At 39.9% G+C, this 24,963-nt stretch overlaps 1 protein-coding gene across 2 annotated transcripts in view; it reads right to left on the reverse strand.

Annotated features, from left to right (window-relative positions):
- Positions 1-23,289, reverse strand: part of CARS1 (cysteinyl-tRNA synthetase 1) — a 50,810-nt gene extending 27,521 nt beyond the window's left edge. The window contains exons 1-8 of one of the 2 annotated variants that reach the window (XM_038406488.1): positions 22,995-23,289; positions 13,948-14,193; positions 5,587-5,678; positions 4,666-4,754; positions 4,204-4,300; positions 3,106-3,204; positions 1,772-1,921; positions 450-590 (exon numbers count right to left, since the gene is read on the reverse strand). In XM_038406488.1, the coding sequence (XP_038262416.1) occupies positions 450-590; positions 1,772-1,921; positions 3,106-3,204; positions 4,204-4,300; positions 4,666-4,754; positions 5,587-5,678; positions 13,948-14,193; positions 22,995-23,106 (1,026 nt within the window). In that variant the 5' untranslated portion in view covers positions 23,107-23,289. The remainder of the gene's footprint in view (positions 1-449; positions 591-1,771; positions 1,922-3,105; positions 3,205-4,203; positions 4,301-4,665; positions 4,755-5,586; positions 5,679-13,947; positions 14,194-22,994) is intronic. The other variant, XM_038406490.2, reaches the window with a different exon arrangement.
- Between the last annotated feature and the right edge of the window lie 1,674 nt (positions 23,290-24,963).

Raw genomic sequence — 24,963 nt, forward strand, 5'->3', positions numbered from 1 at the left:
TGTATCTCAAATTCCAGACTCAGTCTGGGACAACAGGATGGGGAAAGGCAGAAATTAGCAATGTTTGAGGAAGGAAAATGAACCTTATTAATGGGTAAGAGAAAAAGACACCCACCCCGACGAGTTTGCCCAGTTCATGTTAACGGGAAGGGATGGGGTGTAGATATGCAGTACGAAGTGCCTGATCTCCACATGGCAGGAACTATTGTTAACATGATCAGTTGCAGGGTGGCTACACTGGTGAGAAGAGTACAGCAGGGTCTTAATATGCCGATTTAATAACTACCAGTTCATTGCAAGTTAAAGATTAATCAATAAGGTGGTGGACTAAGGCCTTCAATCACAATCGAGTTGCTGAATTTTATTTCATGGCCTTCTGAGGGTGCAGCCAGCAATACACATGCCTGGCACATACAACGTTAATAAAATGGAACAGCTTGTTTACTTACATTGAGGGCTTCCATATCTTTATGATACTCCTCTTCCCAGAATTTGGGGAGGTTAGAGAATATGGAGTTGTCAGTCACCTGACTGCCAAACTTTGAGTCTAGCCACTCGGACAGCACATCTTTTGCTTCTTCCAACAATTTCTATGAAAAGAAAATTATATACATATAACAGTTCAGTGCAATACAAATCTAGAAAAAGTCTTATTTATGAGCCTAGATTGTAACGCCTTTTAATAAAAAATATGTTTTCACATTTAATTCGCCTGGGCATGAATATTCCTGCACCTATCATTCTTTGCAGCCATGTAGACTTCCATGTGCTTGGAGTGAACAGAAGATGGATACATAATTTACATCTGGAGCGTCTTAATGGTGTTCTGACAAAAGATACAGAGAAGTGCTGAGGGATTTGCATTTTGCTGAAGAGAAATATCATGCAAATGAATAAAGATAATTCAGTAAAAAAAAGTGCTCTCTAAATATCATTCAGGCTATTTTCTCTTTAGTTTTCCATTAACACTCTAATTACACCATACATTTTGAGGACAGATATATAGAATCAGCCTGAAAAGAATGCCTACTTTGGTGACATAATAGATTTGTTTTTAAAAACAAAAACATTTATAAAGGCCCCCATCTTTTAGTAGTTGGATGAACTTTACATAAGTTGGACCAAAAAGGATGCATTTCACAAAGGCAGGGAGCACACAGTCTGTGTCCCCAGCAGTTATTGCACCAAACAGCTTGAAAGAGAGGCAGTACCATGCAGGACTCTATTACCAAGAGAAATTAGTTACAATATCTGTTGTGTTTACTGGGGCTTATCCAAGGACAATGAAGTCAATAAGAGTCTTTCCATTTATTTTAACTGGCTTTGGCTCAGGCCCTCATCCAGAGGACAGATATTTCTGAAATAATTTGGAAACATCAATTCAATGAACAAGAGGCATAAAATACCTGAGCAGCACAGCAATAAAACTGTCCAAGATATTTGCATATGCAGTGTGGACAGAGCTGTATGTACAACAAGTTATGGCATGAATCCCTCCCCAAGACAGAAATTCCATGAAAGAAGGCAAAAGACATGAGTTTGTGGGGGAGAAAATCCTTTACGGAAAACTGGAAATAGCAGCTATCAAAAAAGAAGATTATGAGGAGGTCCAAGGCTGGTCTGAGTGGCATACAAAAGCTATTTAATTGAGCTCAGTGATAACATTCAATGCAATAAAATTGTAAGTATTGGGAAATTCTCAAACCATTTATAAAATATGTTTCAGAAAACTGTTACAAGCCAATGAGATTTAAAATCCATTCATATTGACCTCCGCATGTTTGTTGATCTCTTCTCCAGTACGTTTCTTTTGCACAGCTTCTTCTAGATATTCCACAGCAGACTTCACTGCATTCTGAATTCTTTCCAGCATCTGCTTTTTATTTGGATCAGTGGTGTCATTTAACATAGCTGAAAAAGGCTACATTAAGAAATGTTCATGAAATAATATACAGTGAAAAGAAAAAAAAAGAAAAAAAATCAATCCAAGAACTTTAACTGGATAACAGAACTATTGGCACTTTCTTCATGTTCTGGTGTGCTGCAAGCACAGCTTATTCAACGGCTGTATATTCCTCATGTAAACTAAGTACATAATTCCTTACTTGAGCTGAGTAGTATGTTTCCCCACATGCAGTCAGATTGAAATCTAGCAGACTGCTCAGAGAATAACGTATTGCTCAACATCAGTAAAGGAGCAATAATAAGGCTACTAGTTTTAACGGTCCAAAAGGATATGGGAATATAAAATTCCATTCACATTTGATTGTCTAAATCTGAATTAAACAGCTATATCACAATACGTGTTCCTTGTAGATAGTTATAATGTTGTAAAGATTAAAAACAACCGCTATTTGGTACTTTCCCTTAATCTCAATCTCTCTACAAAAGTGAATGAGCATGATAATCCCCATTATATAGATGGGATAAATTTCAAGCACAAAAAAGTTAAGTGACACGTCTGTGACGGACATAAAACGCAGGCCCCCTAGCTCCCAGCTCTGTGCTTCAACTCACAAGGTTGAGAATCACTAATTTTTTTTTCTTCAATTCATGATGCGCAAAAAGGCCAAAAACTCATCCTTGACCCACTGCATCCCCTAAACAGCTCAATGATGTCAATGGCACAATAGGCCGTATAATTCATATTCAAACTTACTCCATAAAGAAAGTCCACATAAATACTTTTCATACATGGCCTTTCCTTAAATTTGTGTTTTTATTTGTCAGAAGCTCAAGTAATATTGCAGCAAACATCTGAATTTTCCTCAACATAGTACATATATACATACAGATTACATGTCTGGGGACAAAATTAAGCATGCATTTTGCACATGCAATTCTATGCCTAAAGTATCAGAAAAGTCTGGCGCATATTTAAAAAATAGTCAAAAATTCTACAGATGTGAAGATGGCTGTTTATTTCCAGTAATATAGCATCACAAGTTTTCCTGTGGATGGTCCTAATTCAGCAAGGTACTCTAAGCAAATGTCTAATTTTAAGCACATGAGCAGTCCTACATAATCAATGGAACTCCCCACATGCTTAAAGTACCTTACTGAATCAGAGCCTAAGTTACGAGCAGAGGAAAACTATGAGCTCACCTTTGAAGCAATTTGAACATCTTCAAATAGTTGGACTGCAGGTGGCTTCTTCTCTCTATATTGTTCAAAAAGATAATTTTGTCTTGCTCTCTTGATGATCTACAAGGCAAGAATATTAAAATATATTTCTAAAAAGGGCAAAGTCCAAATACCAATGTATTTTCCTACTACATACTTTAGCAGGACCCCTCTAAATTCAATAAGCTACAAAAATTACGTATCTAATTAACACCACCGAAGCACATCAAATAAAGTAATCATGAAATTAAATGCATTAATAACCAATAATGAAGCAGGCCAGTAAAATAAGTTACCTTTGTAAAAAGGACAGTTAATCTTCATTGTCTATAACCGCATTCACTTATGCATCAGCTTGAAAGGATTAGATTTTTAAATTGGTATATGTTGATACTGGTTGATTTCATCATGTACACAGAAATGGACACAAAATATTTCCAGCCATGCTAATCAAAGTTTTTTAAAAACACAGGCAAGTAAGAAAAGTGCTGCTTGAGAACTTAAGAGTTTGATTTAAGAGTATTTACTTTTGTATATTTTGATATCGGAAGTTGACAATTTTGGTTTTAATGGCTATAAAAGCTTCAACTTCCTGAATTTCAACATTTACTGTCATTAGTGTCACTAATTCTTGCCCAACCACCCCCTATTGTCTGGCTCGGCCCCTCCCACAACTGAAAATTAGAAATGCTTCTAACTCACAATTCTGTACAACTGTGAAAATTTAAAATTCAATAAAAAAGGGGAAAATTTTAAAAATAAACAGATACTATTCACTAAAAATATATACAAAAATTGAATTCTGCCAAGCCTACTTGTACACAAAAGCAGCATGGATCTAAATTACTAGATGCTTTGCTAAAGACTTGACAGTATACTAAATCTGAATTAGATCCAGTGACTGAAAAATCAATGTCTTTGTGACAGATATTAGTATCAGGCTACATAGTGCAATTAAAGTTACTAGTCTAGGTGTCTAGCCTTACCAAATTGATAAAACACACTATATGCATACTGACTCCAAATCCCTGGACTTGGTCAACTTATTGTCACTTAGATGCACCTTTAAAGACACCTTACCTTATCATCAATATCTGTAATATTTATACAGTAGAAGACATCGTATTTAAAGTAATCCTTCAACACTCTTCTCAGGATATCAAATGAGATGTATGACCTAAAAAAAATTCAAAAGGCAGAACTTACTTTTACTTAGCAAATATTTCATATACACATCTATTATATACAAGACCTATATTAATGCAACATTGAACGAGATTTTAAATCCCAGTCAGTAAATTCCCAACTGAAATTCCCATAGCAGTATTAACTTCCCCCGCACTACAAACAGGCTTTTCATTGCATAACAAATATAAATGGTAATTTTCTTTTTCCATCTTAGAGTACCCGAGTTGTCATCCAGCAATATGTCTAACTCACTGTACTTGGCTTGACATATTCGTAGGGATTTTCAGCTTTGTTATTTAGTTGCTTACAATATAAACTGTTCGCTTTTTATCCAAGGAAGAAACTCTGTGGTACCTGGCATGTCCCATGTGAGAAGCATCATATACTGTTGGGCCACAGCAATACCATGTCACTTTTTTGCCATTCTGGGGCTGAAATATATCCTTAAATGGAAAGGAAGGTACAGTGAGCAGAAGAAATTGAAGACGTATGGTCTCGGAGCAGCAACATCAGGAACACAGGCATGTCAAGCGAATATGATTATGGATTATAACACAACAATTACACTCTTAATTTTACTGTAAGAAAAGAATGCTAACTTCACCACCTAAAAAAGAGATAACATAGTTCATTTTTTTCATTAGCTGCAGTCTACAAAATGTGATATCAAAGTATAGACAGCCAGATGGGTCAGATCTTCATTTTACCCTTAGCCAATATTACCCATGCAAGCAAAGGGGAGAGCGAGGTCTAGCTTACAAGGAGACATTTTTTCAGTATAACCTGAGGTGAGAATTTAAATCAATATAGTTACACTAGTACAACTCTCAGTTTGGATGCTCTTATTCCCATATAAAATAATGGCTTTTTTGGATTTAGCTTATGGTGCTTAAGAATGTTTCTTTAGCTTAAAACCTAACAAACAAAAAAGGTTACTCATACTAGAACAATGTCCACATAGAGCTGTTATACCAATACTGGTAAAGCTTTCTCATGTAGACAAGCCCTAACAAGACAAATTCTGATTTGGTTCTGTTTTGTGTATATGATGTTGTATTATGTTACGGGCTCTTGGGTGATGGAAGGCTGCAGTCATACATTATACCTGGAATATAATAGCACTTTCTATGTTTACAAAGATATTTGACTAAACTAGGTATCTCTGACACATATTTAATAAGATTCAGCAAAATAATACATCTATTTAGTATGTCACAGGTCAATTATTATTTGCATCTCTACAGAAAACCCTGCAGTTTTTTTTCATTCATTCACCTTGTTGCGAGTGAGGCTGTTGTAGAGGCAGAGTTTAGACTGTTTTGTTCCTTCTGGGGAAGACCAATGGGGCTGAGTACGTTTGCCTTTACCTAGAAAAGAACGTAAAGACAACCTCAAGAAACTTCTAAAGAGCATTATGACATATGAATTTATAATAAAGGATTTTCCACATTACTGCCTTAAATTATTTCAAAAGGAAAAAATGTTTGTATAGGATGTACAGAAACGGCTCCATTCAAAATAGCCCAAAACTAATTATATTACATAGACCTTCCCATAGAGCTGGTACAAGTTTATTTTCTACTCTCTTGCTTGCCATCAGTTTATATCCCTTTTCAAATTATAAATCTAAAACACAGAAAAAAATTGCAATACAGTGTGCATTAAAGCATGTACAAAGATTCTGAAATTTAGTCAGTCATAGAGGTAATTAGGTTTTCAAAAAGATCTGTAACAATTTATCTTTGTAAAACCATTGACCCTAATAAGACTGCATATCTTAAAACTCAGGTAATACTTAGAAAAATTTCCACAAAGTCCAGAGTCAGTATTGAAGAACACATATTTAGTGGGAGAAAGAGAAAAGAGCAGACAGCATAGCTCAGAAAGAACTTCACCTTTTTTATCACACACAGCTTCTCTGAACATCTTCACTTACTACAAATACATATCCAAGTGGAGCACATTCAGTAGAAGGCACAATCTAGTCTTTGATTTATTTATTGCAGGGAGCTGAATCCTTATGGTAAAAGAAGAAGTAGTATGATAAATTATGGGACAAAATTATGGGACAGCCCTTATCTAAGGGTACTGTTTTGAGGAAGAAGCGAGGAGGAAGGGGCCAGAGAGAGGATAAAGATCAGCATAGTACTATCTATAATTCTAACATTTTGTACAGCAGATAAGAAAATGGAATTTCCACACTATGGGAATTTCCAACTTTTAGTAATCTGTTTTCATTTCAAATCAGAATGAAAATTTGAAATTTCTAGTACAATGAAAACAATGAAACATTTCAATAATGTCAAAATACAAAATATTAAGTATGATATTCAAATATATAAAATTATAAGTATAAAAGTCAAAACAAAATGAAAATGAAAAAAAGTAGAAACACAACAAAACTCCAATTGAAATCGACATGTTCTCATGAAACGTTTTAATTTCAATGAACTTGAATTTCCCAACAGAAAAATTCTATAGACATTTTTCTGAATAGCTCCAATACAAAGCTATCCTGCTTTTTGATAGCAGGATGGTTCAGGCCAAAGCACTGTAATGCACTGCCAGGCAATATTTAAGACCCCTTTAAAAAGGAGCATATCATATGTCCTAGCTTGCAGCACCTCTAAACAACTGACCACGATTCTTTGAGGATGCAATGTGAGCCCTCTGGAGTGCTGGGGTAATAGCTGGGCACAACTCTCAGCATTTGTAAGGCAGGAAGGGTGCCCTGCTGCTTGCGCTGAGGAACTGGAGGAATTAAAAGGCTTCATATATTCCCTTTTCCTTGCCCACCTGCACATAAGCACTCAGCAGAACTGGACTCTCTCTTTTCCATTATGTTTCCATTAGGTATTACACCTCGGATGTGCTTAAAAAACAAGTAGCAGCTGAGTATCATCTCCTCCAAGAAGCTGCAGTGTGCTCTGCATCTGGCTGCCACTCTCCATACCACCTGTGGCTGTATTTCAGTGATGTGATGTGTGAATATTAAGTTAACACATTAACTTGCATCAAAACTGGAAGAACAACAGCAAGACAGAAAACTGAGAAATACAACAAGCTTCCCCTCCCCACTTATTTCAGTACTGTTGTTAAGAATTTGTATGGGATGCAATTTACTGCAACTAAAATATTATCCAATTGTTTGTAACTTGTATTGTCAAAATGGCTTTCATGTTGTCTCTCAGCATGCCCATCATCCACTCAGTTTCCCTAGAAACATCTTCCTGTGTGTATTGCAACTGAGAAGCACAATAATCAATTGCAAAAAGTGATTATATATAATCAGTTCATATATAATCCCCACTATCTTTTTGAACAATTGGGTAACTAGAAAAGAGAGGCTTAATTTAATACCCTGACCCAGACAAGGATAAAATATTATATTGGTATACTGTACACTGAGCTGTATTGTTAGTTCTAAGTATTTTACTGTAAATGAGATGTAAGTTAACACATACCTCAAGTACAAAACCAACCTATCCATAAAGGAGTCCAAATACCAGAAGACAAATGTATGACATGGATTACTGTGATGAAGGCAACAGTCAAATTAATCACAGAAGAAAAAAGATCCTATGTGCCAAAGCTGTCAGTTCACAATCCAGGAGCAATGACTATAATGGCAAAGTTCAAACATACACTTCTAATAAAAGATCAATGTACAGTCCCAGCCCATTCATGTATATGCTTCTTCCCATCACTTTGGTCTTCTCTAGGTTAAGCCTAAGCGAGTTAGTGTCTAGCAGTGTTAGGGATGTGGATGAGAACAAAGACAATACAAAGAGCAATATCCAAGTTCTATGAAAAGGCGCTGCAGCGCTGCATATCATCTGCCTATTGGACACTGCAAGACATAATATCTCACTATCTTCACCAGCAGCCAGACGGATAAAAGGAGACCTTGGAAGAAGGCAGATTCATTACCGCCCTGTAAGATTTCTCAGACAGAAAGGCACAAACCTATGGAAGGGCTATCCTATCGCCACCCATGAAACTCTGTGGGCGAATCAACAAAGACTTATAGTTAGTGCTATCAAAGACTACTGCCAGAGCCAACAAATCAGGCCAGGAACATTCACTGTGTCTGTTAGTAGGTGGAGTCAGTCAACAAATCAAAACCTGTCTGTGCCAGACTAACAATTAACACCAGACTGGTAGACATTCACAACACGTATGATGACAGGATGTTACTGGGGTTAATGCAGCACCACCTTCTCAATAACCTTGATCAAAAAAGACTGGGTGTTAACATGCAGCTATTGAAAAGCATTGTACAAGAGCTAAGTACTATGAATAATATAGTAACTATTACAGGACTTCTTGAACAGGGACCTCACTATAAAGCATTTGTATAAGGGCAGCTGGCGCATAGGAAAGCATCAGAGAAGATTGACAAACTCCTAAGAGGTTACAAAATAACCTAGATTAACCAGTTCGCATTTCTTCACATGAACAGTAATTGTTTAAATTACCAAGGAAAAGCTACATTCTTTTCAGAAATGTTAATTTACCCTGTTAACAACACAATTTACATTACTATAAACTTGTACAGTATACAAAATCTATTTCTGTAACCCTTTGCAAAAAAACTGAATGGCTCCAATTGAATGGACCCTCACACAGTCAAAACAAAAACTGTATTCATCTGTGACAGAATAGGATTTTTTGGTAATATTTTTTATGATTCTTATGTGAGCCTGTTTCCCCCTTACTTTGCATTGGGGAGGGGGGAGAGGAGATTACATTTGCTCTCAAGGCAGACCAGGAGACACAGGGAGCAGGTGGAGTGTTGCTTAGCTGTCTAAGCAGATTGAAAGGGTTATTACAAATATTTGCCAACGCTGATCGACATCAATGGAAAACCCCATCACCAACACACTGACACCCAGCAACCAACAACCCAGACCCCGCTCCCCAGCAGGAGCTTAAGGGCCAGCTTAAAACGGCTGGTGGGCCGGATCTGGCCCACGCGTCATAGTTTGCCCACTTCTGGCCTAAGGGGTTCTAGATTTAATTTGTGAAACTGATCTGTCTTATCAATTTCAGTTAGCTTCTGCTTGGGCAAGTTATAGGCTGCAGCAGAGACATTGGAACTGTCTGCAGATTCAGGGAGTCTACATTTCAGCTGGTTCACATTCAGTAAGATTTCTTTGAAATCCTGAGAAATGTATGTAAAATGACAGTTTAAGTTCTGCAGGATCTGCTGTTTTAGGCTTCCTCTTGTTAGCTAAAATTTCATATTTGCCAATGGAATGTGGATGCAAGTCCAAGTAAAATTGTGTGTGTACTGGAAAGCAGTTTTTTTTTCCTTGCTGAAATATTTTATTTTGGGATTTAACAATTTAAGAGAGACACACTGAAAATTCACTAGCTGGCTGTGCTTCTGCCAAGTCTTAAATAAAATGACCCATCTTAACAGGAACCTGAACAGAGTGACTCACCCCATTAGGAGCAAGACAGTGACTAGTGATGATCACTCCTTATTCAGATCACAGTGCTAAGTTCCTGCATACTGTGTTACTGAGTTGTTGTTTATAGAAGAAATGTAATCCTCTAATAGAGGTATTTACTACTTCTTAAAAAAGAATTAAAATGCACATCTGAGTTAGATGTTTTGCCTGGAACTGACCCTCGTGATCAACAAAAAGATTTTTTGTCTTGGTAATAGTCTTCTTTGGGGATAGTATTAATTGGACATGTGAATTAATTAAAGACTAAACTTCATTAGTCTGCCATTGTCATTGCATTTATATTCTCTCTGTCCTAAGTCCTTAGTGAAAACATCTGTTAGTCACTCAAAATAGAACTCTGCATTCTGAGGAGCAATTTTATTGTCGTAAAACTGTAGATTGTATCAATTAGATTTAAACAGCAGTGACCTTTATAGACATTTATTTTCCTCCCAGTCACTTTTATTTTAAAGATGCAACATTTCAATAAAAGTCTAAATTTGTATTAACTGTAACTATAAGTCTGTATTCTTGTTTGCACAACAGGTACTGTGCTACAAGCATACCACAATAATCCAAAGATTGTCTCCTCTTTTAGCACCACCAATCTTTTGTCTTGTTCTCTTTCATCATTACCTTCTGTGGGAGTCTCTGCATATTCTTGTCTTGGGATGGGAGGTATTTTTAGCTTTCTTCAGACGTGCTCTTGGGATAGGTCAAAGTGGTTTTTGTTTGAACTGTCATCTGTCCCCAAACCTGGAGTTTTCAAATGTCTAGTGCAGTGAATTGCCATATTCATTATTTTCTTTCAGATTGAATTTCTCCTATTTTTGGCTGCTTGTGCTTCTAGTGTTCATAGGACTAAATAGTGAAAAACACGCAAATGGTAAAGTTGCCCCATTATTTTGCTTAGGACAGAACTTTCACTTGTACCAAATAATAATAGATTCAGTGTTGGTTTTGTCTGAGAAATCTGTAACTCAACTTCCTTGTTGTCCCAGCCTGGTCTGTCCGGCTCTCTGGATGGACACTAGTCTGTTGTGGTTCATAACTTTGCTAGACCCTAGAAATCATGGTCTTAATAAAGACACTGGATTTAGGGCTTGTTACCACAATCTGTAACCTACTAGCCCCCCCTTTCTGTCCTTTGACTACAGATGTATTAAAGGGGCATTTTACCTTGAGTGGTCCTGCGCTAACTACTCAAGTTAAATTATCTGTTCAATCTTGTATTTAGCTCTGACACTCTTAGGCCATGTCTGCACTACAAAATTATGTCAACCTTACTTATGCTGGCACACAGCCACCGCAGTTATTAAATCGCTTGTGTGTGTGCGCACACTTGGTTCTTTGTGTTGGTGGAGCTCTTGTATCGACTGTATTATCGGTGCGGGGCATTGTGGGATGGCTTCTGAAAGCCAGTAACAGTCGACATAAGCAACACAATGTCTGAACTGACACTGCGTCAACCTAATTACATCGACTGTGACTTTACGCCACTTGGGGAGGTGGTGTTACTAAATCGGTATAGAGAGGTACTTACGTCAGCAGGAGCCAAATGTAAGTGAAGACGCCTCCACAGCTAAGTTGACGCAGCTTACATTGACCTAACCCTGTAGCGTAGGCCAGTGGTTCTCAACCAGGTATCTGGGGCCCACTGAGGGGCCGCGAGCAGGCTTCAAGGGTCCGCCAAGCAGGGCCGGATGATTTAGTTGGGGATTGGTCCTGCTTTGAGCAGGAGGTTGGACTAGATGACCTCCTGAGGTCCCTTCCAACCCGATATTCTATGATTCTAAGAGGGTTTCCCCACTTCTCAGCAGGGAAGCTGAGCAGAGCCCCAGCTCAAGAACAAAGGACTAAGAGGTGTGATGGGGGGGGAAGGACAAGTGTGGGTTCTGGAAGAAGTTTGGGAGCTTACTCATCTGGGAACAGACTACGGAAGGAAGTCAGAGAGAAACAGAGCCTGAAAATGGAGTTCACTACAGCTTGACTGGTGAATTGCTCTGGGCTGACCAGAATGGACTATGGTTTAGCCTTTATATCTCTATGCTAACCGAAAGACTTTCAGTGCTGTGCATCCAGTTGACTAATAAACCCTGCTGTTTTGAAACCACTGTATGAGTGTCATTGAAAATACTGTGTGACGTGCATTAGACCCTGAAAAGTGTACAAGTCCCTAACCCGGAGTCTATTTCAGTTGGAATTATTCAGTTGGGCTTATGGTGTGATGCAGAAGCGCTGAAGTTTCAGGAGATGGTGAGGCTGTATGGCCTACCCTTCAGGAAGAGTGAAACCCCCTGGGGGATAGCACATTGAAGAGGCTCCTACAAGAGACTGCTCCTGTGGATCTATGACAATGTCTTATACCTAATGGTTAGGTTTTTTTATTATTATTAAAAACACTGATAATTGATTTCTGTAAGCGGAGAAAATATCAAATAAAATAAATAAGGAAATAGCTTCACTATTTCAAATACCTCTGGATCCATCAATTATGCCACATTACTAGCTACACCCAGTGTAGAACTTTGTGGTAATTTGCTAATGATGTAATCTGGAGTGTGTGTTACACTGCTAGTGACATCTCCAATCACCGAGCAGGAACAGATGGAGTCACTCTGCAGGTTTTTACTCCTTTTAATTTGGAAGGACTCAGAGGGTACTGATAGCAATTGAGAGCTCCAACAGTCCTGTCACACGAGGTGTGATGGGTTCCATTCTGTTCCCTCTCTTATTTATGTGAATATAAGGTTACTAGGAGATTTCATAAGGAGCCAAGTGCTATGATATTTTCAGTATACTAATGGCACCCAGCTTTCTGTTCATCTGATAGAAACAGCCATTTATCCTACCTTGGACCTTGGCACAGTTATCCATGATTTTGCCACCTTGAAACTAGGTTACTGTAATACATTCTACATGGAGTTACATCTTGAGAACATCTGGAAACTTCAGCTAATGCAGAATGAACATAGCATGTGTTTAAGTGAAGCCTCATATCAGAAACACATAATGTAGTGCCACTGGAACTGTACTAATTGGCTGTGGGTTTCCAGGTGGAGTTCAAGATGCTGGTTTTCCCTTTTAACTCCTAAACTCTATGGGACTGCGTTACCCAAGGAACCACCTCTTCCATAGTTGTGATCTGCAGAGACACCTAACTTCCGTGGTATAAAGGTGGGGGAAACTGTTGGCAAGGTGCTCTCAACTAGCTAGAGGCATAAAGGATAACAAGAAAACATTCTACAAATACATTAGAAGTAAGAGGAATACCAAGGACAGGGTAGGCCCACTACTCATTGAGCGGGGGAAAACAATAACAGAAAATGCAGAAGTGCTTAATGACTTCTTTGTTTCGGTTTTCACCAGGAAGGTTGGTGGTGATTGGATGTCTAACATAACGAATGCCAGTGAAAATGAGTTAGGATTTGAGGCTAAAATAGGGAAAAAACAAAGTTAAAAATTACTTTGACAAGTTAGATGTCTTCAAGTCACCAGGGTCTGATGAAATGCATCCTAGAATACTCAAGGAGCTGACTGAGGCGATATCTGAGCCATTAACGAATATCTTTGAAAAGTCTTGGAAGACTGGAGAGATTCCAGAAGACTAAGAAAGGGCAAATATAGTGCCAATCTATAAAAAGGGAAATAAGGACAATCCGGGGAATTGCAGACCAGTCAGCTTAACTTCTGAACCCAGAAAGATCACGGTCTAATCTGCTCTTAAAAATCTCCAAACACTTGTCAGGGATGGTCTAGATAATACTTAGTCCTGCCATGAGTGCAGGGGACTGGTCTAGATGACCTCCAGAGGTCCCTTCCAGTCCTATGATTCTAACTCTGGAATTTGCTTTCCCCCTTAGTCTGCCAGAGCCCAATTTGTCATACTTCTGGACAATCTCCAAAGGCTATCCTTTTCTTCCTTGGGCATTTGAGGATGAGGGGATATTGAAGGGTTTATTTTTATACTTGCTGGTGATTTGATTATTAGAGTGTGTGCAATCTGTTATATGGGATTTAAATATTGTTTTAATATTGTGAAATTTAACATTACGTAACATCATTGATAGGATGGGTAGGCAATTGTTGAGGTTCTCTGCAATCAAAAACAAAAACAAACAAACAAACAAACAAGTCTACTAATCTGTAACTTGCCCACCAATTCCATGTCACTACTCACTTGTCAGAAGTTTACAAGGTTCAATTTTTTCATTGCTGCCACCATAGATTGCTTCTATGTGCCTGTACCACCGAACAACATGGAAATGCTGGTCCATAGGTGGCCTCGAAAACTGTCTGAATACCTCCACATCTGCATGTGAAAATATGAACCCCTGGATATAACTACGAGTGCTGAGGTACTTGTCCAAAGCCTTCAGCCTGGTTTCCTCTTCACTAATGCTCAGAATGAAATTGTAGTTGGAAGCTGCAAAGACAGAGGTACAGGACATATGGTCAGAACTAAAGTAAAAAAGGCATATTATGACCAAAAATATATCCCAAAGCTAGTAGGGCAAATAATATCATTGAGACAACCAGATGTATACTAGAAATTGACAGCAAATTTGAGGTAAAAATATTTTGTCAAATGTAATGAATGACCATAAAAGGCTGTTCTAAATGGTCTTTTTTTTTAAATTAAATATTAGGACTACTTTTTACATGGTAAATTTCAGGGGGAAAATCATGGCTCAGAGACAAAGGTACAGACCCAGGTCTTTTGCATGAAAACAAAAATACAATTTATAACAGTTATAGAGGATCTTCCATGCCTAGTGGGTTTAATCAGCACTTCACTCTCTTAGTCCACTAAAGCCCTCGTCCCACAAAGATGTACACATTTATGATTAACTTTATGCACTGTGAAAAGGAGTACTTGTGGCACCTTAGAGACTAACAAATTTATTTGAGCATAAGCTTTTGTGAGCTACAGCTCACTTCTGAAGTGAGCTGTAGCTCACGAAAGCTTATGCTCAAATAAATTTGTTAGTCTCTAAGGTGCCACAAGTACTCCTTTTCTTTTTGCAAATACAGACTAACATGGCTGCTACTCTGAAACCTGTCTTTATGCACTGTGAGTAGTCATATTAACGTCAATGGAATTACTCACAACATTTTCAGGTTGTACTTAAATCTTTGAAGGATTGGGGCTTAAGTGTGGGGTCCTAATTTGATGCCCACTTTCCCCTAATTGCTCTGACTCACAAACGTTTGCAGAATGTTAAATTACAGCCACCGGTGCTACCACCTGTATGTCCCCTGCATATTTCTTTCCTCAAATGTGTATGTAATATGCATTAAAATGAACAGGAGTTATATTAATGGACAGAAGAGATGGCAGACTACCTCACATGTACCCCCATTCTTTTCTCTGACTTACTCAGCTCATCTTCCATCATGCATATGTAAAACAGGCTTTGTTTTATACAGTTTATTTTACAAGCACTAAGTAACTTTTATAATTAAAAGAGCATAGCACATTTACAAAGGGAGAAGTTCTGTGGTTTGGGAGGCACACTCACAATAAGGTACTGTATAGCAGAGTACCAAACTGCGGTCCATGGGCCACTAGTGATCTGCGAGCTCCATTTAGGTGGTTCACGGATAGTTCCCTCTAAGTTGCATGCCTGGGCGGCTGCACACAAGAGAATGAAGAGCCACCCACCTAATTAGTGGAGCCGCGCAGGCTCAAATGTAAAGTGAGGTGGTGGCCTTGGGGGAAATAGGGTGGTAGGGGGTAGTGGGGTGAGAAGAGGGGGTGGGGAGAATTTGGGATGTGCAGGGCTGCAGCGGCCACAGAAAGAGGCGACTTTTCCCAGCTCCAGGGCTGCGGCTGCTGGGAAAAGATAGCCCAACTTCCCAGCCTCAGCTCTGTGGCTGCTATGGCAGGGGAGAGATCCCCCCTTCCTTCCCAGCCCCAGCTCGGGGGCTGCCATGGCAGGGAAAAGAGGGCACATCCATTGCATTAGAAAGGGAAGACTACGGATATTAAAATGTGAGTTGTTTGCTTTTATTTATAGAACAAAAACATTTTTATTATTACATTATTTTTATATAGCGCTTTTATCCAAAGCACTTCACAATAGTTAACTAACGGTACAAATAACATTTGGAAAGATGATTAAGTGGTTCGCTGAGACCCTCAGCAATTTTCAAGTGGTCCGTGGGGGGGAAAAAAAAAAGTTTGAGAACCACTGCTATATAGAAAGCATTGTGATTTGCTCTCAGTGGCAGTTATAAAATCTGTGCTAGCACTCATTAGTACACACGGCCTTAAATCTTTCCCTAACAATTTAGCACTTTAGAGCGCTTTCCATGTTCAAAACACTGTACAAACATTAACGAACTGTCTCGTGAGGTACATAAGTGAAAAGGAAAAATTAGTATGTACTCAGGATCATACAAAGAGTTGGTGTCAGTGCCAGGATTAGAACATGAGTTCTTGTCTCCAAATCCCATGTTCCAGGCCACTAAACCAAGTTTTTATTTCTCAGACAGTATGGTAATCTTGTTCTACAAGGGAAGTTTCAATATTGCTTCCGTAGCACTAAGCTTATTGCCACAGCACAGCTTTTGAAGGGAAAAGCAATAGTTACAAGTGGGTGTGGGAACTCTGGAGGTGGGGGATTCTTCCAGATGTGTATAGGTATTATCAGCTGAGACTGAGATTTTGTGTGTGGCCCATTTCCTATGGGGAACAAAATAATTGTTTCGCTTTAATGGAGTATTTCAGCGGCTCAATTGGTTCCTGTAAATGATTGGAAGCAATGCAGAATAGTGGCAGTTAGAATTACAAAACAAAGAGGAAAATATTAGTCAATTACACTTCTAAAACCATATCTAATACTATGTATTGTCTATTTACATCGGGCAACCTTTCGAGGAGACAGTAATATAGAGGAATGATGTATAAATGCTAGTGAGATAACAAGTGTATTTGACCCTTTAAAATATACACAGGATGTAATGCCAGATGTTTAAAGTTTAGTGCAATGAACAGAACCAGTGACAGAAAAATCACTGTCACAATGGTTGCTTTGCATACTTTACACACACACACACACACACACACACACACACAAAATCAAAGAGTCAGCTCAATGCATTAAAAATCTCCCTCAAATTTAAGTCAATGCAGTATTATTCATGGTGGATAAGAAGTAAAAAGAAAAATGGATATGTATAGTTTTAACTAGACAATATGTGCAATCTTATAAATGGGATTAAGATTGGCCCATAAACTTAATTTCTCTCTAAATGGTTCATGTTTGTAAATATTGGAATATTTATTCTTATCTCTAGTAGATGTTTACAAAATGAAACATTCATTAATGTAAGATGTAAACTGGTCAATCTGTTTGAAATCTGAATGGCCAGATGAGCTCCTTGATATATTGTGTGTATTAAAGATCAGGAAAACAACATACTCCCTAGGAGAAAGATTCATATCACAATACATAAGTCTCAAAAAAACTCTTAAGGAGGCGGCAGCACTCTTTCTGACAAGTATTATTACAGGTATGAACTTTAACTAATTTAAGGAGACTTGGTATGTCTGAGTAATGATCTTTTTCCTCCACACCCTGAAACCATTTGGAAAGGGAAGTTGTATAGTATCCTGTGTCTCCTGTTTACGCAAACCCATCAACTAACAGAGATACAAAAGCACATGCATCCTTCTGAATGCAAGGGAATCTAGATGGCTCAGGGAATTGTTAATAAGATACAGTCTTTTACTGTTAGGTTACTGGCTCAAACTCAGCCAAAACTCAACAGTCATTACAATCTAATGATTGTAAAATACATGTAAAGTACACTGGTCTCTGTCCGGTTCATCCCGGTGGTCAACAGCTATACCAGAAGTCACCTCCACATTTACTATTCTTGGTGGCAGTCCCAAGTACAAGTGAATTAACACGAAGAATAAAACATCCCCCTCTCAAACTTAGATGTGATCCTTCCAGAACAAGGTTGAAGCATATTAGTAGGCAGAATGGAAATGATTGCACTGCTAGTTTTCGTGCCATATTTTTTGTACAGATAGAATACTTCAGATTGGAGTGATCAAAACTTCTCAAGCAAAAAAACAAACCACCACACGCATTTAAAGCCTGAACTATTTTAATTAAAAGAAAAAAACTGGTGTACCAAGTTCAAATTTGATTTATATCACAATGAAAAAAAGCCCACCATCCTATTCCCCAGTGTATTAATGTCCATACTGAAAAAAATATATAAAATAACCTATTAGAATTCAACAAGATAGAAAGCTTCTTCTCTACCGAAGAACACGAATGCTGTAGAAGCACTGAACACAGGATTAAAACTCATCTGATTGGAATGATCCATTGGCAATTATTAAAATCACCCAATGGTAGGTAGCTCTCTCTTTTTAAATATACACTTTGAACATCGGTAATTGAGATGCAACATAACTATTAACATGTAGCAAATCTGAAATTTCCCCAGTGTTAAAAAGTTTAGCACCACTTAGCTTCACTGCAGAGACTAATACGGTGCTACTTTTTGGTATGCCAATTAATATAGGTGTATGAACCCTCCATGTGATATAACTGTCAACATGTTCTACTTTCCATATATGGAAAATTATGCCACTTAATGCAATATGACATTGTGGCCTTGTATGGAATGTTGAAATAAGACACAAAGCTGATGATTAAGACATATTAGTTTCTACATACCATTTACATGAAAGATTAAAAAAGAAAAACAACCATGAAATCTTGTTATGCAATCCATCAGTTAGATAGCTTGACTTAAAGGATACCAATGTCATCAGTGTCTCACTTTTGTAAGTCAAGAATCCCACAAACAAAGTGTAAGGCCTTTATGCTGTCAAAAACATTGTCAGCACAACAGAGATAGAAAGGACATTAGACAGGAAGAGGATACCCAAATACAAATATATGAGGATCCCTTATTTCAGTAGGGTACCAGATATTTTGGGCTCAACACATTCAGTGGAGTTTCTCTAACATTGTCAGTGATTTGTACAAGCCAAATGGGCCACAGTTTGGGAATCTCTGCTGCAGAGAAGGTTGCTGTCTGCAAAAGCTTTGGCAATGGGAAATGATTACAAATATTCATACCAATTCATAAAACTCTTATTTTATATACAAAAAAAGACACTTTAAAGGTCTGGTTCTCTTCTGCATTCTTTAGGGTGATTTGAACTTTAAAAATAGTACTTATAAAAGTATAATGTGCTGTATTACTCACACCACTTCAGATTACTTGTTCACCATTTCTGCTGCCTGTTTACATTTTGTATATTACTCATCTTGGTCACTGAAAAGATTACAGGTTTCAGAGTAGCAGCCCACACAACAGAACCACTAACCCAGGAACCTATCCTTGCAACAAAGCCCGTTGCCAACTCTGTCCACATATCTATTCAGGGGATACCATCATAGGGCCTAATCACATCAGCCACACTATCAGAGGCTCGTTCACCTGTACATCTACCAATGTGATATATGCCATCATGTGCCAGCAATGCCCCTCTGCCATGTACATTGGCCAAACTGGACAGTCTCTACGTAAAAGAATGAATGGACACAAATCAGACGTCAAGAATTATAACATTCAAAAACCAGTTGGAGAACACTTCAATCTCTCTGGTCACTCGATCACAGACCTAAGAGTGGCTATACTTCAACAAAAAAGCTTCAAAAACAGACTCCAACGAGAGACTGCTGAATTGGAATTAATTTGCAAACTGGATACAATTAACTTAGGCTTGAATAGAGACTGGGAATGGATGAGTCATTACACAAAGTAAAACTATTTCCCCATGGTATTTCTCCCTCCCACCCCACCCCCCACTGTTCCTCTGATATTCTTGTTAACTGCTGGAATTAGCCTACCTGCTTGTCACCATGAAAGGTTTTCCTCCTCCCCCCCCCCCCCCCCCCCCCCCCCCCGCTGTTGGTGATGGCTTATCTTAAGTGATCACTCTCCTTACAGTGTGTATGATAAACCCATTGTTTCATGTTCTCTGTGTGTGTGTGTGTGTGTATATATAAATCTCTCCTCTGTTTTTTCCACCAAATGCATCCGATGAAGTGAGCTGTAGCTCACGAAAGCTTATGCTCTAATAAATTTGTTAGTCTCTAAGGTGCCACAAGTACTCCTTTTCTTTTTTGAAAAGATTACAGGAGCCTTGCAAAAATTCTGCTCATCTGAGGCAAGTCATTCGCCCCCCCCCCCCATTATCCTCAGCCACATGGTAAAGGTGGATGAGTAGATTTTGTGTTTGGCTTACTACATTTTCATAACAATTTTGCAACAGCTGGATGAAAGAATGTACATAAATAGAATGGAGGGCATAGAAATTCATTCAGATAAATAGATGATATTTCAATGTAAATGATGTATATTGGGGCCTAAACTGTTTTCTGGCAATAGGGATCATAAGATGGGAGGCTCAAATAAAGCAGGATCTATTGTCGTCAGTTTCACTTTTGTTTTTTTAGTCAGTTTCACTTTCAAATTCTCATGAACTAATACAAAGGTTACCTCTACACTGCACACCACTTACAGCTGCCTGTAGGATATGTGCAGTTACAGGCCACAGTGAAAAGCAGACTGTGTACACACTGGTGTGTAGTTACATGCATCGATGAAAGGCTCTGGCAGAGGAGAGGCTGTGAAGAAAGTCTCCAGCAGCTCCCTCACTCCATGCGCCTTTCCCTATGGTGGAAAAAGTCTCTGGCAGCTTCTTGCAGCAGAAAAGGGCTCCAGCACTGGGGAGGTAGCGGGACATGACACCACTAAAAATAGCCCCATAAATAGAGAGGCACTGCTTGGGCTGTAGAGATTCATGTAGGGATACAGCTGAGTACATCCCACAGCATTCAGGCATGCCTGTACTCTATTTGCCTAAGCAGTGCCTAACCATCTACACTGCTATTAATACCCACGCTAGGAGGGCAAGTAGTGTATGTATTCTAGACACCACCAAAAGGCATGTGCAGTGTAGACTTACCTAAAGTTACAGTACTTTGGTGAAAAACTGGAGGAGAATACTTAAATTCAAAACAAAAATTCATGAAAAAATGTTTAATATGATTAGACTATGCAAATATATATTTTTAAGTAAAATAAACTTAAATTTTAAAGAACTAAACAGTGGATTTTTAAGCAATAAGTAATACTGGTAGCCCTTATAATAAACTTAACCAAAAGTTTTCAAGAAAGCTCATGCCTTGATATTTCAATTATTCTTATTTAAGCTGTTGAAAATAAATCAGAAAAAGAAAAGGTGTACTGGCAACCACTTGATAAATATGAGAATATTATTCTTACTTGTAAAACAGAACTACCAGTAATATTTTCACTAAGTGTGGAGGGGCCATCACTTTGTTTTATGTCTGTACAGTGCCTTGCACAATGGGGCTGCACTACAATATATATAGCAAATAACTTAAAAGCGCAAAACTCTGAATGGTTCTACTAAAATAAACCCTGATTTTTTTAAAAACTTGGTGTTTTTAGAAAATTGGAAGGACACCAGATGCTCCCCAGATAGAACACTGTCATTTACTCCAGGAGCACCTGACCTGTTGCTCTCATATTAATTAACAATGTCCTGCATATCCATGCCCCATATTTAAGCATAGGCAATCCTACTATGCAAGACTTTTTGGTGATGTTGGATAAAATAATTCTTAAAAAACCAAACATTTTTATTTAAAAACCTTCCCCTGGAGAAGAGGCTTCCTGAATCATAAGAGACAGGAGGAAGAAGCACACAAAAAGTACCACAATATGGCTCACATGGGGAGATTGTAGGAGCTATTCTGTAGAACAGGTCTTATGTAAGGGGTCTAGAATGCAGACTGTCAGTCCTTCGCTTTTAAACACAATCACGAGCCAAGTTTATCCCTCGGAAACAAACCCCGTACTGCACTGATTCTTATAACCTGTAGAGCCCATCATTAGAAGAGTCCGTCCCACTGACATACAGTGCTATGATTAATGAACAGGAAAGAAAGCAACTTTAGGAGACAAAGGAGAAGGGACAACATGGAAATTTAAGGATATTTAACCTATGACAGCAGTTCCCAGCCACTTGCATATCAGTAATGGTATTTCAGGCTTGTATTGCTGGTATCCCAAGTTTTGCCTCGTACAGTAGTAAGTCATCTCACTGTGGTACCACTAACCCAATACAGTTGCCTCAGAAGCTTAGGATCCATATGACTTGTTACAGGATAGCATCGTCTCTAACCCTCCAGGGTGTCGTTTGAAAGGCACTAATAACAGCTAGGCACCTAAGGTAGTTAGACGCATCCGATGAAGTGAGCTGTAGCTCACGAAAGCTTATGCTCTAATAAATTTGTTAGTCTCTAAGGTGCCACAAGTGCTCTAATAAATGTTAGTCTCTAAGGTGCCACAAGTACTCCTTTTCTTTTTAAGGTAGTTAGGTAACCTGTGCCTTTGAAAGCTGTATATTTGAATCCAATACCTCTATCTTCTCAGTCCCAACAACTGACAAGCCTGTGTGTCTCACTACTGCTGATTTATATGGCAGGAACATATCCGAGTGACCTTCACATGAGCTAAACTAGGTCGTGGAGCTCCCGAAACCGCACAGAATTCATACTGCCCCTTCCTGACATATTAGTAAAAAGGACACATCTGATGTCACAAGCCATGGCGAGAACACGCCTTTGCAGGCTCCCCGCAGTTTAGAACAGGGCATTCCAGGTCCGGCAGGAGCAAGGTGACAACGTCCCAGCACAGCAACGTTTTGATTCAGTGCTAGGTAACACAGAGCTGCCACGACACATGCGGGCAAAGCGACCCCTCGGGATGCGCCGGAGCCGGACGGTGGCACATCCTGAGACCCTGCTGCACCAGGGTGCGGTGACATCACGCTCCCCCACTATGCCCCAGGCAGTGACCTCATGAGCCACGGTGACAGCAGGTGGCAGTGACATCACTACCCACGGCTACGGGTGCAATGACATCACGGCACGTTGCAGCAGCAGGGCGCTATGACATCACTGCGCGGCCCCAGCACCGGGCGGCGAGGACGCCGGGACGCACGGCTCTGGCAGGGCACCAGGCGCGAGGACGCGGCGACCCGTTGCCATGGCACGGCGTACCTGCCCGACGGGACGCCCCCCTCCCCCGCGGCCCTGCACCTTGAGCGGCTCTTAAAGGGGCCGCGCCCGCCCGAGCCCAGGACCTGGCACTTACTGGGCTCCCCGCCGGCTGCCGCCATTCTGCTCCCTCCTCCTACTTCGTTCTGCCGCGTCTCGCCGACTCTTCTCACAGGCTGATGCAAGACCGCGTCCGGATGGAAAACCATCGCACCGCCTCTCTACGACACTTCCGGTGACCGCCGGGTAACCGGGCAACGGGGAGACACGCACCGCGTCAGCCGACAGAGTCACGTGACGGGGGCGGCTGAGACGCCGGTACTAGAGCGTGGTGCGCGTGCGCGACTGGAATTCACCTGTCTTCTCTCGCCTTGCCAGCAGCCGCCCCCCCCTCCGGGGCGGGGCCTGCGAGCTCCTTCCCTCCCCCGCCCAGCTCTGGGAGGCGGGGCTTGTGAGGTCCCGCCCCCTCTATCAGCTTGGTCCCTGCAAAGAGGAGGAGGGGCTGGCAAGGGAGGCTGAGCTCCCCTATCCCAGCCAGAGTTAGGGCCTGGGAGCTTCCCCTGCTCTGCTGCCCCTCCCCACTGAGCCAATGGGGCAAGGCCCTGCACACACCCCAAGCCAGGAGGCCATGCTCTCTGCAGGGTGGGCAGTGCTGAACCCCCTGAGTCAGACTCCCTCCTCCACCCAAAAAACTTGATATTGGCATAAAATGAAGAGTTATAAATAATAAATCATGGGTTTCTCTATATTTGCCTTCTGGCTGCTGAGCCTTTAGGGCACCCTCAGGTCACATGTGCAAGGCAGCTTCTCTCCGCAACCACAAAGGCTAGAAACGTACATTTATTTGAAAATGGAAGGTGGGAGTCTCTCTGAATCAGATGACTCCAGGAGCGGGGGCTTTAAGGAAAACACCAACTATCGTAAGAGTCGGGATAAAATCACGCAAGAATTGACACCACAGAGAATTCTAATTTCTATTCATCCAATTGACCCATCCCATCATGGTTACTATAATAATGACACAGCTGCCGTAAGGTGTTTAAGGTAAGAGCTGGTCGAGGCTGAATTGTAGAAGTCACTTGGCTGACTATAGATATTCTGTGCACAGAAGAGAATTGTTGTAGGCAGCCCTAGCACTACAGGAATACTTCAACTCTGCAAATCCAAGCTGAAAGCCAGGGTTCATATTGCATAACTGAAAATTAATACAGATGGAAGGCAAATGGACAGCTGCACCTTAATTAAAATACAGAAGAGTTAGATGCAGTGCAGCAGGTTTTGTCACACTCTGAGGGATCCAGCATGCCAGGGTCATTACTAGAAGATAGGGCACTGCTCTGTTCTAGTATGACAGTTTTCCTGTTTTTTTGTGAAAAATGTATTCAAATCCAGATTTGACTTATCTGCTCTCTTCTTCCAGCTCATCAAGAAAACATGCATGAGGTGTGATGTTGCACTCCATGTTTTATGAAAATATGCTTATGAATGTGAATATAAAGTAACTGGATTATGCTTTATGCAAAAGGTCTCTTGTAAGGTATCATAAAGGTTATAACCTACTGAATCTATTCTTATTTGTATGTATGTATCATTCTTGTATCTGAAGCTAGAAATATGAAATATAACTCTGAGGTCCTATTGTAATTATGCGAAGTATAGGCCATTAATGGTGGCTTAGAATCTTGATGGCTCCCATTGATTAGGATAATTATTTGTGAATGGGTTTATTTACCTGCAAGCCTTCCTATGTACCTGTGGGCCAGTCCGTGGGTAATGAAGAATGAGGTCTCACAGGACATGTGACCATATCACGATACTGGAATCCATCTTAAATCTGGTACTTTTCCATTTAGAAGGGGGTGGGGACCCAGAGAGACAAAAGATTCCTGCCTTATGCCAAAGCTATAAAAGGGGGTGGAACAGAACAAAGGTGGCTGCCAGTCATGAGAACACCTCTGCTTTCCACCGAAGATGTCTGCTGGAATGAACAAGGACTGTACCAGGGGAAAGGATTGGGCTCAGACTAGGAAGAAGTCTAGTCTGTGAAAGCAGCTTATTGGACCATC

This window comes from Dermochelys coriacea, chromosome 6, assembly GCF_009764565.3.
Source record: "Dermochelys coriacea isolate rDerCor1 chromosome 6, rDerCor1.pri.v4, whole genome shotgun sequence".
NCBI lineage: Eukaryota > Metazoa > Chordata > Testudines > Dermochelyidae > Dermochelys > Dermochelys coriacea.